The sequence below is a fragment of the Grampus griseus genome (genome assembly GCF_964374135.1).
Source record: "Grampus griseus genome assembly, chromosome: 18".
NCBI lineage: Eukaryota > Metazoa > Chordata > Mammalia > Artiodactyla > Delphinidae > Grampus > Grampus griseus.
In genome coordinates, this window is record NC_139012.1 from 67,473,438 (window position 1) to 67,487,684 (window position 14,247).

At 37.7% G+C, this 14,247-nt stretch overlaps 1 protein-coding gene across 15 annotated transcripts in view; it reads left to right on the top strand.

Moving 5' to 3' along the window:
- Positions 1 to 213: 213 nt before the first annotated feature.
- Positions 214 to 14,247, top strand: part of SUPT20H (SPT20 homolog, SAGA complex component) — a gene marked incomplete at its 3' end in the record, with an annotated part of 39,382 nt that continues 25,348 nt past the window's right edge. For 6 of the 15 annotated variants that reach the window (XM_082675444.1, XM_082675438.1, XM_082675452.1 and 3 more), the window contains exons 1-9: positions 459 to 600; positions 2,756 to 2,851; positions 6,130 to 6,165; positions 6,823 to 6,881; positions 7,350 to 7,416; positions 10,084 to 10,213; positions 11,220 to 11,323; positions 13,743 to 13,859; positions 14,076 to 14,129. In XM_082675444.1, the coding sequence (XP_082531570.1) occupies positions 2,849 to 2,851; positions 6,130 to 6,165; positions 6,823 to 6,881; positions 7,350 to 7,416; positions 10,084 to 10,213; positions 11,220 to 11,323; positions 13,743 to 13,859; positions 14,076 to 14,129 (570 nt within the window). In that variant the 5' untranslated portion in view covers positions 459 to 600; positions 2,756 to 2,848. Of the gene's footprint in view, positions 333 to 458; positions 601 to 676; positions 715 to 2,755; positions 2,852 to 6,129; positions 6,166 to 6,652; positions 6,882 to 7,349; positions 7,417 to 10,083; positions 10,214 to 11,219; positions 11,324 to 13,742; positions 13,860 to 14,075; positions 14,130 to 14,247 lie in introns of those variants that run through there. The other 9 variants (XM_082675447.1, XM_082675449.1, XM_082675442.1 and 6 more) reach the window with 7 other exon arrangements.

Below are 14,247 nucleotides of genomic sequence, written 5' to 3' on the forward strand. Positions count from 1 at the left end.
GTGAGCCTCGCCCCAACACCGGGCCTTAGTCACAAAAGGCCTCGCGAGGACCAGTCCCAGGCGAGAGCATCCTGGCGTCGAGCCTCCTGGCCGCGGCCCCGCCTTCCCACCTCTACCGCTTCCGCCCGCGGTCGCCCGCCCAGCGCGCCAATCGGAAGCGCGGGCGCCGTAACAGGCGGTCGGCTGAGCTGTGGCGCCGCGCGGGCAAGGGGGCGTGCGGAGCGAGCGGAGCGAGCGGCGGGCGGGCGCGTAGCCGGCAGCGCGGCGCCGAATTCGGCGCGTCGCGTTCTGGTCGAGCCAACAGCGATATCCTGAGGCTGCGGCCCGCACAGGTGGGCTGCGACGGGTGGCCGTGGCGCGCCTGCGGAGGACAGGGTAGGCGCGCGAGATTCGGGGTGGGGTCAGAGGTGAGCGAGCGGCTTCCCGAGTGGCTTTTCGCCGCTTCCGGGGCCCGGAGCCCGAGGCAGGAAAGCTGTGTCCCCAGAGACGCGGTGGGCCTGGTCGAGCCAGCCGCCCTCCCGGCGGTCCCTCCGTTGCCTCTCGCCGTGCTGCCAAGCCACGCTTTTCATCTTAGGTTTGACCCGTGGGTTCCAGTTACAGGTATTTCCGGAAACTTGCAAGAATTGCGCGTAGCGCTTCTTTGGGGGCGGGGTTCTCGGTGTCCATATTGAATAAAGGTTGTTCGCTGCGCTGTGGAGTTGGGCCGTTTTTCAGGTAAAGTCTGAGTTGTAAACAAATGCTTGAGCAGTTGGAGGAGACTCACGTCGATCGAGGAAATCAGTGGGATTGATGGCGACGTTCAGAATTGATTACTGGTCCTCGCCGTGGTTCTCGGGAGTTCAGAAATAAACTTGGCGAATAGCTGCCGCTGGAAGCCATCTCCGATAACCACCACCAGGGAGGGGCTGCGTACAATGAAGTAGGACTCCCAATAGAAAGTGATTAGCACGATTTTCGGAGTCAGATTGAGTACCGTGTACGATGGGTGATAACCATAATGGTAAAAATAGGTCAAAATTAAGAAAAAAAATTTTATTAGTCTGAGCAGAATCGAGGCCTTTAAATGTTTTGCTTTCAAAAATCTAAAAATGGGGCCTCCCTGGTGGCGCAGTTGTTGAGAGTCCGCCTGCCGATGCAGGGGACACGGGTTCGTGCCCCAGTCCGGGAAGATCCCACATGCCGCGGAGCAGCTGGGCCCGTGAGCCATGGCTGCTGAGCCTGCGCGTCCGGAGGCTGTGCTCCGCAACGGGAGAGGCCACAACAGTGAGAGGCCCGCGTACCGCGGGGAAAAAAAAAAAATCTAAAATTGGGTGTTGGATTGAGTGGTCTGGAAGGTTGTAAGATTTAGGAGAAAGAATCTTAATATTAAAAAGAGAGGTCTGAATTCCGGTCTAGTTGTGTGATCATGGGAAAGTCACTAGTTCTGAGAGCCTTATTCTGTAAAATGAAGACGATGATAATTACAATGGTTTTCTACCAGGGTTCTAGTAAGTTCTGTATACAGTCAGAATGTTTGGTTTGTAAGTGGTTATTGTGTTTTTTAGTACTTAGTTTAAATTCACTAAGCCTTCCTCTCCACCATCCCCCACAATTTAGTGACAAGAGATAGTCATCATCACATTTCGCCTCTACCTAGTGTATCTTCATCTTTAGATTCAACGATCAGAAAATTTTCACCGTAAATTCAGCGTAAATCTTTCATGAGCTCTTCTAGAGTAGGATTACTGTCTTATTCGTTTTTTAAATGATTATTCCTGGAACCTGTATGGTGCTTGTAGTTTTTGGTCGTTTGTGGGGTTTTTCCTGTTTTTTCCACCCCCTCCCCTCCTTTTTTTTTTCAAACCTGAACTGGCAAAACTTAAGCTTTGGGTTCACCCGAAGCGAGCCAAAACAATTTAACACGGAAAATAGTGTTTTCTGTCGCTTAAAGATGTGCTCAGCTGTGTATAGACACAGGGGTGGTTACAAGGAGTTAGGTAAAGAATTAGATTAAAAATAAGCTTTATTTAGCATCACTCTCAGAGCAAACATACTATTTCTGTGGGAAGCAGAGAGGATATAGCAGTCGAGTTAAACTGGCAGCACCTTTGAATCACTTAGGGAGTTCCAAAAATGGTGATCCCTGCACCCTACTCCAGACCAATTAATGAGAATCTCTGGAGGGTGGAGCATGGGTATCCCACGTTTTAAAGGTTCCCAAGGTTACTTTCTTGTGCAGCCACGATGAGAGTTTGTGTTAGAGGAATGAGGTTCTTCAGGAGTGTATCTTGTTTGCTTGAAGAGGGGAAAGGCTGGAAGAATTGGAGCTGCATTGGAAAATGTAGCCTGGGGCATTTGGGGGAATAGCATTAGAGGACTTTTATCAGCAGGTATGATGAAATGTATGATTTGTAAAGTGAACGGTGCAGTGACCACGGCCAGAGGGCAGGCTGTTAAAATAATCCAGAGTAACAATGAAAGCAGCAACTGTGATGATAGAAGAAATTAAAAAACATTCTCTCCTGGGTGTTAAACATTTTTAAGAAACTGAGTGATGATTTTAGCTTGCAAACTGTATTTTGCCCTACCTAGTTACAGCTTTTCAACAATGAGTGTATAGATTGTCATATAATGAATTTTCTTGTTACTAATTATTTTTAAAGGGTCTTAGAAATATATATGCCTCAAATAATTTTCCTTGTTAATTACTAAGTAATCTCATATCTCTTGAGAGCTTTATGTTAATATAAGGGTTGTGTTATTTTTGCTTTTTCAGTACTCTGAGACTGGTTTCTAAAGGTACGGTTTTCACCCCACTTCATCAACGCACATAAGTTTTCTCCTTTTTGGACCTCTATTTTATACCACAATGGTAAGCTACACCTTAGTATGTTAATATTCTTAGAATGTTCTCTTCCTTCATCTCGATAAAGGTATCTGTACGAAACAGAAATATTCTTGTAAGCTGCCCAAGTTACCCTAACAGGGAAATTACTTAGCAATCACATACAAAATTTTCTCTACAAAATAGGGGACTCATCTCTCAGTGTTAAAATCATATCCAGATTACACAGATAATCTATCTGTTCTTATTTTTGTGAAGTATTAAAAAATAATTACTTCTGTCTGCTTTACTATAGTCGAAATCATTGGCAAGAAGGATGGGTATAAATACAAATAGTTTTGGGGGCATAGGTTTCTCATAGTTTAAAGTTCCTCTTAATTTAGATTTTAAAAAAATTTTTAACAACAAATGTAACCTGCTTACTGCAAATAACATTTAAACAGCATTAGTTTTAAACTTCTAATGGCAGATTTCTACTTACCATTTAGAGTCAGTAAACATACTTAGGGCTGGGCATTTAACTCTTGCCTTTAAAGAATTAAAGACAAAGAAAAAAAATCACTTTCTGTTTTAAAAAAACAGCAGCATTTGACAGAGGATAAATGAACATTAACCACCATGTTGGATAAACCTCAGAAAACATATATCTTCTCTTCTTGGGATCTTGCGTGTATACCCTTGCAGTGTTAGAGAAAAGCTATCGCAGTGGGGTTCTGACCTTGCCTTATATTTTGCATTCGTATTAGCCAGTCACTTCCCTCTTAAGTATTTGAACGCAATAGTGAATATAAAGATACTAGTGTTTACATATGCAAGTATATCTCACTGGAGCTTTTAAAGTTTTGATATCAGAAGATTAAATATTTACTTGAGAAGACTGGCTGTTTGAAATTGTCCTAGAGTATACATTTGATTGTGTTTATTATAATTTTTTGATCTAAACTTACTTGAAGGTTTTATGGCCAAAATAATTAAAAGAACCTTGTGTTTTTGTCAAGAGTACATATTCAGAGTTATGTTTTTATGTTGGAAAATAGTTTATTCTCAAGAATCCCATCTTGAATCCTGGGAAACAGTTTCATTGAAATCTGCCCATAAGATATTTTAATAAATTAAATTGGTATAAATTTATTTTAACAAACTTTTGAAATACTGGCATATTTTAGACTTTTTTACTTAACTCCATTTAGATGCTTGATATGTAGGGGTTCTATTGCTGTTTAAAAAGCCCAGCTAGAGACTTCCCTGGTGGTCCAGAGGTTAAGACTTCGCCTTCCAGTGCAGGGGATGCAGGTTCGATCCCTGGTCGGGGAGCTAGGAATCCCACATGCCTCGGGACCAAAAAATCAAAACATAAAACAGAAGCAGTACTGTAACAAATTCAATAAAGACTTTAAAAGTGGTCCACATCAAAAAAAAAAAAAAAAAAAAGAGGTACCACAGTGTTCATTGAAGCACAATTTACAATAGCCAGGACATGGAAACAACCTAATTGTCCATCAACAGATGAATGGATAAAGAACTTGTGGCACATATATAAAATGGAATATTACTCAGCCATAAAAAGAAACGAAATTGAGTCATTTGTAGTGAGGTGGTTGGACCTAGAGTCTGTCATACAGAGTGAAGTAAGTCAGAAAGAAAAAAACAAATACCATATGCTAACACATATCTATGGAATCTAAAAAAAAATGGTACTGATGAGCCTAGTGGCAGGGCAGGAGTAAAGATGCAGATGTAGAGAATGGACATGAGGACACGGGGTGGCGGGGGCGGGGGGGGGAGAGGGAAGCTGGGGCGAAGTGAGAGTAGCATCGACTTATATACACACTGAATGTAAAATAGCTAGTGGGAAGCAGCAGCATAGCACAGGGAGATCAGCTCAGTGCTTTGCGATGACCTAAAGACATGGGATAGGGAGGGTGGAAGGGAGGCTCAAGAGGGAGGGGAAATGGGGACATATGTATGCATATGACTGATTCACTGTGCTGTACAACAGAAACTAACACAGTATTGTGAAGCAATTATACTCCCATAAAGATCTATTAAATAAAAAGAAAAAAGGCCAACTATTTTTATAATCATATGTATTCTCCATCCTTAGGACTAGGAGGACAGGGTCTCTTCAACTTTTTCTTGATTTCCAAAGTCTGGCAATATTTATTCTCCCTACCCTCTTGGGATTTTGGTGGGTGCTAGGAGCTTTTATTCCATGCAACTTAGTAGACTGAAGTATTGGAGTCTGCAAAATAAAACAAAAATATAGGTTCTTGTAAATAAAAATTGAAAGTTCTTTGCCTCTCAGTGAAATTAAAAATGACTGTCATTGTGAATGAAAAATGCTGTAACTCTATGTGATACCCAAACCACAAAACCAGAAAGAAATCAGTGGTGGTGTATTTGCTTAATTTTTTTTTAAATCTAGTACTTTTTTTTCTTGGGTATCATTACAGAAGAATGCTATACAAATGAGGAAGACAGTTAACCACCTTATTTCTCCCTCTTGCCTTATAATAAGGGTCTCTAAGAAATCAATGAAGGATGGGGATCTACTAGTAGATCTCAAATTGTACATGTAATAATAATACTATATTTTCATCATTTCTAAGATGCATTTGCTTTTACGTTTTAATTACTGAAGTGATAATGTGTCTACAGTCAGTGACATCTTACAGTTATAATTGGCAGCACGTTTTTCTTAATGTTAAATAATAATTCAGGCATATAACTGATGGTATCTTAAATTCATTACAACGTGCTAAGGATAGCCTTCATTCTATTTTTGCTAGGCACTGACCTAGAAACATTGTATAATAGTTTCTCTGAATAATATTAGGAATTTCTAAGTTGATATTAGATACCAACATAACAGCCCCCTCGGTTTTCAGGATTCCTAGCAGCTTAAGGGATTTTAATCTTTGCTTCACTTTAATTGCATACCTGATGGCCAGTATATTTTCCTGAATGGTGCTCTTAAAATGTTGATGTTTATAAAATGGTAGTAGTTACCATATCCAACCCTCAGCCCTGTATCAGCTGCACAAACATGGCCAGAGAAAATCATGGTAGCATTTCTTAACTAATTTGTGGTCATAATCAGGTGCCTGAGACTGCATATATTTTCTTTGTGCTATATTTTGAACGTACAATGGAGTGGGTGGAGGAGAGAAATAAAGAAAAATGTTAGACCTGTTTTAGAAAATAAAACACATTTAAACACTTAATTAGAAAATGTTATATGTATATTAAATTATGTTTGTGTGAAAATAACTAATATTACCAAATACACTATTTACTTTTTACAGCAACAAGCTTTAGAACTAGCTTTGGATCGTGCGGAGGTGAGGCGTGACTAAGTTACATATTGAAATAGTGTTGTCTTTAATTGACAGAACTCAGTTTTAAGAGATTTTCTTATGTGACTGTCAAAGGAGTTCGTTAATATTAGGACGAGTATGCAAATTTTTCTATAAATACATAAAAACTACCAGATGATGTTTGGATCGTCTGTTACTTAGAATGCTCAGATAATAATGCTGTGGAATAGAAATTGAATAACACAGTGGAATAAACATTTGAACACGGTCATAGAGTTTCTAAAATTATGTTTCCTGTTTTAACAGATATTCTAACTGCTCAATTAAAGGGGAAAATAGCTCAAATACATAGAGTCCTTGTAATTGGGTATGCTATGCATATTCTAAACAACCATAAAACATTGAAAATATTGCTAACCTGTGAAATCACAGTGGTGAAACTCTTATGATTTTGCTTATAATATAGTAAGTAAATATTGTGCTAAATTTTAGTGCAGTTTAAATTTCACTTGTTTGTAACATATATTTAGAAATTAAGTAGGTTGCCCTAAAAGGTATGATTTAATATGCATCAGAGACTTGAGTGACTGAACAGCCTTTTTAGCCTTACACGATTTATTAATACAGTTCTTCATGCAGTATGCAAAAGACAAGCTGTTTTCTTAAACTTCTCTTTTTTAGTATGTCATTGAAAGTGCCCGACAGAGACCTCCTAAAAGGAAATATCTATCTAGTGGAAGGTATGAATGCTTAATTAATTGATATCTTAGACTCACAGAAATATGATGATAGCCATCATTTATTTCATTCTTCCTAGACACTGAGCTAGAAATGTTCTGGGTACTTTGCATATACAGTTGACCCTTGAACAATGTGGGTTTGAACTGTGCAGGTCCACTTATTTGCAGATGCTTGTCAGTAGTAAACACTACTGTACTTCATGGTCAGTGGTTAGTTGAACCTGTCGATGCAGAGGAACCACGGATACAGAGGGCCGACTCTAAGTGATACGAGGATTAACCCCCGTGTTGTGCAAGGGTCAACTGTATTAGAAATTTCTAGGTTGGTGTTAGCTACCATATCCAACCCCACTTCACCCCTAGTTTTTGGGAAATTGGAGGAAAAATTACAGGAAAATTCAAAATGTTTATTTTATGATTATTATATTAACATTACTTTGTATACTGCCTTTGTTTATTAAATTTTAGAAAATCAATATTTCAAAAACTTTATGATTTATATATTGAAGAATGCGAAAAAGAGCCTGAGGTTAAGGTAAGTATAAATTTTTTATGTTATTACAACTTTTTAAATGTAGTGGAAGAGGGAAATTTGAAGGAATTAGATTTGAATGATTTATATTTTTGTTAGTGAACAAATATCTTTTCTAACCAGACTAGCCAGTTCTGCAGCTAAACCAGAGCTCTGGCTAATCTGGCACATGGCAGAGATCACCTACTTAGGTAGCAGAGGGGAACCATGTTTGCTGAGTAACAGACTATCTCATTGGGAAGTTAGAAGAAGCAAAGCCACCATATATATTATCTTTTGCATCTTTTTCTTCCTGAGAAGTTATTTGTAGACTGAAGACAGGAGAAAATTAACCTATTTCTTCATGGTGAGTTGCACTGGGAAGTTAAAACTATTACAGGATATGTAGGAAATTTAGATGTGATAATAAAATGTGAATTTGGTCAGAAAAATTAGTTTATGCCCAGGTTAACTTAATTCATTTTTATTTAGCATGAAAGTATGGGCAGTAGAAATGTAATAGAAATTGATTTCTTGATATCTTTTGGACCCTCAGGTCGTAAGGGCCTTAAAGGGCTCTACTGAGCTTCTGTTGTCTGTCTTTAAAAATGAATACCTCTTAGGCAAAAAATTAGTGGAATTCCAGTAGTATCTAACCTTTAAAATCTTTAGGAGAAGAATAATTGTGAAACCATGAGTAAATCTTATGGTATGGTTTCCATAAATTCTATTGAGATATAGTTGACATACAACAAGTTGAGTATGTTTGAAGTATACATTTTATAAGTTTTGACGTGTATTAAAAAAAACAAAATTTGAATAAACTTGAAGATCTAATTGGTTTTATTAAACGATTCATGAATTGGGCAGCATCTCATCTGGCAGAGATACTCTGAGGAGTTGAACAACATGGAAGGCTTTTATTGTAAGGAGGGCAGGACAAGGAAAGAAAATCATCAGCAAGGAAAAAATGAGAGTTCATTGGAGGAAAGTAAAAGTGCCAGAAATGATGGCTTTTTGTTGGCTGAGCTACAGGTGTTTTCCATTGGCTGGGCTGCAGTCCTTTCCCATTCACTGAGCTTGTTGCTGGGAGGAAGAAAGTCTCCCTTCCCCTAGTTGGGGAAGTAAAGGAGTTGCATTTCCTGTTTAGGAGTTGAAGTTAGTTCTCTTCCTGGTGGGATCAGTAATGTCTTCCTGTTTGGGGTAATTGATGATGAATGGTGGGGCAGAAGAGCTCCCTCTGCAGTCCTTCCCCACTCCAGTTTTAGTTGAGGTTTCCTTTTATTAATTTTCACAGTATACACCCATGAACTGTCACCACAGTCAGTATAATGAGCATATCCGTTGCCTCAGAGACAGAACTAAGATAGGAGAGATACATAAATGAAGATGCTAAATTGGGGTTGACAGCCATTGTCCACCAGCCAGATCTGGCCCACAACATGTTTCTGTAAATGACCTTTTATTGGAATACAGCAGCACCCCTTGATTTATATCTTGTATGTGGCTGATTTTGAGGTAAATAGAGTTGAGTAGTTGTGATACAAACCATATGACCCACAAGACTAAAGTACTGTCTGGTCCTTTAAGAAAGACATTTTCTGACTTCCCATCAATGTGGTTAAAAGTTGCTTTGCTTTGCTTTTTAAAAATTTATTTTCAAAATGCAGTTTTTTTGATTCTATGGTGACTATAGATCAAGAATTTATAATTTCTTTCTGCATATGACTGTGTGTATATATATATATGCATGTTAAATATGATACTCAAAATGGATTTGTTTTTCAAATCCATTTTCAAATCCATATTCTATTGACATCTTTCACAAATAAGATTTGATGAAAGGATTTATTATAAGTGGGTTTCATTTTAAATCATTTACATTTCTAAAATAATAGATTTTGATGTATGTGTGTTAGGTTCCCTGATAGTTTTTTGTTCTTCTTAGCAAAGTGGTTTCTAAGGAGCTGTTAAATTGAATTTACAGAAAATTACTTACGTCCTTTTAACCAGTTAGATATTTTTGGGTTTAACATTTCAGCTGATTAGAGCTGTTGAACTTGTTCGGATCTAATTTAGGCCATAAAATATTTAAGAAATATACTCTGTAACAGTACAACCAAAGAAAATGCCCCAAATTATTTATGTAGATTTATACTTAATAGAAACTAATTATACATTATAGCATCTTTCTAAAAAATATTTACATTTAATGGTTTTCCTTTTTAAATATTTTTAATATTTGCTACTTGTGTACTCAGGTACATATTTAAGTGTGTTTATTGTTTTATATATAGATCAGTAGTTTTTCTTTGTGATATTAATTCATTTGCCTAAAACATAGTAATAGATCAAAATTAAGTTTACACAGATGTGGAAAGAGTATCAAAGATTAAGTCAGGGGCTTCCCTGGTGGCGCAGTGGTTGAGAGTCCGCCTGCCGATGCAGGGAACACGGGTTCGTGCCCCGGTCCGGGTAGATCCCACATGCCGCGGAGCGGCTGGGCCCGTGAGCCATGGCCACTGAGCCTGCGCGTCCAGAGCCTATGCACTGCAGCGGGAGAGGCCACAACAGTGAGAGGCCCGCGTACCACAAAAAAAAAAAAAAGATTAACTAAGGTCTGATTTTTGTTAAATGATTGCATTCCTTGTTATGCTGGATTATTTTCATGAGCTCTGCCTCTTTTTAAAGCAGAAATTAAGAAGAAATGTGAACTTGTTAGAGAAGCTTGTTATGCAGGAGACATTGTCATGTTTAGTGGTCAACCTATACCCAGGAAATGAGGGATATTCTCTGATGCTCAGGGGAAAAAATGGATCAGGTAAGAACTTCCGGAGGGCAGCAGCCACGAAAATCCCTCTGCTCGGTCGGATGTGCTGTCTTTTAGAAGTAGTTTCTTAACCTGCTAAATGATCTGTCCTTCAGATCAGTGATGACTTGATAAAAGAAGACTTTGATTCCAAATGGTTCTCTTTATGATGTTTTGTTAGAATATTAGAAATTACCTCTAGTGTGATTAGCCTTCTGGAATTTGAGAAGTATTCTGACTGAGGTCTTTGAAGTTAAATTATAAAAGACATAATTTTAAAATACTTGTTGAAGTTTCCTTTCGTTCTGTTGCTATTTATTTATTTAAGATAGCATCAGGTGTTTTAAGGTATGTTTTTCTTCTGTGCTTTGAATATACTTTGAGTCTGAAGCTTTCAAAGTTAAGCAGATTCACTGCCTTTTGAAATGTTTTCAACATTTTATTCCTATTAATGTGAATATGAAAATAGAGTTTTAAAATATAAATACTCTTAGATTTCACTAAAGAGGCATTTAAATTTTGATACAGTGATGAAACTGTGAGTTCTACAAGGAACTTACCTAGTTAAGAATGTTTTCTTGTGTTGGTTGTTAATTGTATAACACCAAGAGAATTTTGGTCTATAAGTAGTCATTTTTCAGAAGTGATACCAGATTACCCCTCTGACTTCCAGATTAGATTAAGCACTCTTCAAGGAACTTTTTAGTTAACAGATGTTGGAATTTTATCATATTCTGATTACTATACTGCTGGCTGTGATTTGTACTGTGATTGTTGTGCCAGACGTTTTTCCATAGTATGTTAGGTGTTTCCTCCTTTCTGCTCTAAAACTGTATACAGTTTATCAAGTTTTTTAGCAATATGTAAGGTGATTTATTTTTAAGACTTAAATAAAGAAGGACTTTAGGAGAGCTTTTGGCCTTATTCTCTTTATTTTTTATCAGAAGTTACTTAAATTATTACCTAGGCTTTTCGGTGAGGCTGATCACTTTCTGAAATTTTATGTTTTAAAATTAAGATTCTGAGACCATTCGACTGCCTTATGAAGAAGGGGAATTACTTGAATACTTGGATGCAGAAGAATTACCTCCTATTTTGGTTGATCTCCTAGAAAAATCTCAGGTACAAAATTTTTCTCTTTAAAATGTCCTTAGATTTGCTAGATATATGTTGTTTTGTGATGAAGGGTATTTAGTTGTATTCTCACTAGTGCATGGAACATGAAATGAGACATTGTACATAGCTATATGAAAATTGGTTTATTGTGGGATATTTATCCTTTAGGCTCTACTGAAATGTTTAGATTTAGTTGATTCTTCTAAAATTGTTATAACAATTAACTCATCCACTGGAAATCTCCCTATAGCTACAATCAAGAAATTATGAAAGAAACTGCTTACTTTCTTGGCTTTCCAGCCATACTATGGTAGTTTACTGAGGAAAAAGAAGCCATCAGATGGGAACTTCCATTTCCTCCCAGCATCCCTACATCTCTGTCCACACTTTCTGCCTGCCTTCCTGTTAAAATGGATGAAATAAGCTGTTCCTAAGGCATCTTCTCCACTTTATGTTCTGGATCCTTCTCCTGGTCTTGCAACTTTAACCCTCCTCTCTTCTATTATCTATTTTCCTCTCTCTAGTAGATAAAGAATATAAGCATACTGTACCATTTCTCAGCTTCTAAGAAAATCCTTTCCTGTTCTCATCTTAATTGGTGTCTTAGCAAAGTTCAGTGTAAATAACTACTTCCTCCTTGAAACACCCTTCTTTTGGCTTCTGAGACATCACCTTCCTGGTTTTTCTCTTCCCTCTAGTCTCAGTCTTTTTTGCTGTCATCTCTGTTCCCCCATAAATATGTTCAGGGTTCAGTCCTAGGGATTCTGTTCTTTAGTAACACCCTCTCCCTGGATGATCTCAAACAGCTTAATGAGTTTAAAAAAATGACAGTTAATCCCTTGCTTATCTCTATCACAATGACTATCCCACCAAGCTCCAAATATACATATTTACTGGGATATAGATTAGGTTCTTCAGACTTACCATGACAAAACAGAGCTTTTTATTTTTACCTCCCAAACCAGTTCTGTTACCAGTCTTTCCAATCTGACAGATAACTATACTCTCAGCTTTCACATTCAGTCCACCAGCAAGTGTCAGCTGTACCTTCAAAATATATGGTCATGACCTTCTATAGTTACCTTCCTGAACTTCCTGTTTTCATTCTAGAACCCTAGAAATCAGTTTTCCACAGACAACCAAATTAAGCTTACAAAACAAAAACAGAAAACAACAACAACACAGTTCCCTGTCTGAAGTTCTCCAGTGTCCCCTCAGTGTACAAAACCCCTGCCTTTCTGTTTGTCTTCACCTCCTGGTTCTCATCCCCACTCACTACACTCCAGCCGTCCGGGACTTCTTTCCATATTAAAACACACCGAGCTTATACCTGTCTTATTCATCTGCTCTTCCCTCTGCTCTTCTCATCTGTCCCAGATGTCTGGCCCTTTATTGTGATTCAGGTCTCAGCAGAAAATTACTCCCTCAGAGAGTTCTGTCTGAGCACACAGTCTAAATTAAGCCCCTCCCTATTTTATTTCCTCTGTAGCTTTCACTGTCTCAAGTTACCTTGTTTATTTGTTTACATGTTTATTGCCTGTCTTACCACACTGAGCAAGTATCTCACCACTTTATCTATGAAGCTTCTTGATAAAAATGACACACAGTTCACATTGTAGTGGCTCAGTAAATGTTGGTTAAAAAGCATGAGCATAATAATGACTGACAACATGGAGGTCACAGTACCCACTAAAAGTTCTGAATGGTGAAAACACACAATACCATAAGCGACTGTGGCAAGTGATAATTAGCAAGACTTGAGTGACAGATTCTTACCTTTGGACTTAGAAAAAGGATTAAAAAACAGTATCTTTAACAGAGATTATTATTTGAATTAATGTTAGCTTTCTTCCTCTTATTAGTAAAGCCTATCTTCTGGAAATTTTAGCAGAGCAAATATAGCAGTTGTATCTATAAGCTGAAACTCTGGCATGGTTATTGACAATTTATAATAATGACAGGGTTAGCAAGAGTACAACAGTGAGCCAGTGAGTGTCAAGAAGAAAAGCAGGGACTTCCCGTCCTGGCGGTCCAGTGGTTGAGACTCCATACTCCCAATGCAGGGGACGCAGGTTCGATCTTTGGTCAGGGAACGAAGATCCCGCAAGCCTCATGGCACGGCCAAAAAAAAAAGAACAGCGATACCAGTTATCTGTAACATTAACAGTATACAAATGCCAGATGTCATTCTATTACTAGCAAACAGTTAAACAGTGTTAAACTGCTTCTTGAGTCATGATGAACATAAACAGTTGCTTTTAAAGGGTTTATATGGTGGTAAATCCACCAAGGAATTCCATTTAAGAGTGTGTGAGTGGTCAGAAACATTACATAAGAATGTAAAGAACCTGAAACATTCAATATAAACCCACTTATTTAGGCTTCTGAAAAATGACATCTACTTATATATTTTCACTCAAAACAGGTTAATATTTTTCACTGTGGATGTGTCATAGCAGAAATACGTGACTACAGGCAGTCCAGTAACATGAAATCTCCTGGTTACCAAAGTAGGCACATTCTCTTACGTCCAACAATGCAGGTAAGGAATGTTTAATTAAGAAGTATTATTTCATTATAAAGCAGAAACTAACACACCATTGTAAAGCAATTATACCCCAATAAAGATGTTAAAATAAATAAATAAAAAAAAAAAAAGAAGTATTTCAGATTTTATTTGGAGTTTTACTTATTAAATGTCTTCATATGTTTGTATGCCTATACATTAATCTGTTTTTTTAACTTTTATTTCTTCTAGACTTTAATCTGTGATGTACATTCAATAACAAGTGATAACCATAAATGGACCCAGGTTAGTTCTGTTTTTTAATCCCAAACAGTAATATATAGGATGAAACAATATTTACTAAGTTAAGCAAAAGATATTTTCTGCTCATAATTCTATTTATGAGTAAAGTTTGGGATTGATT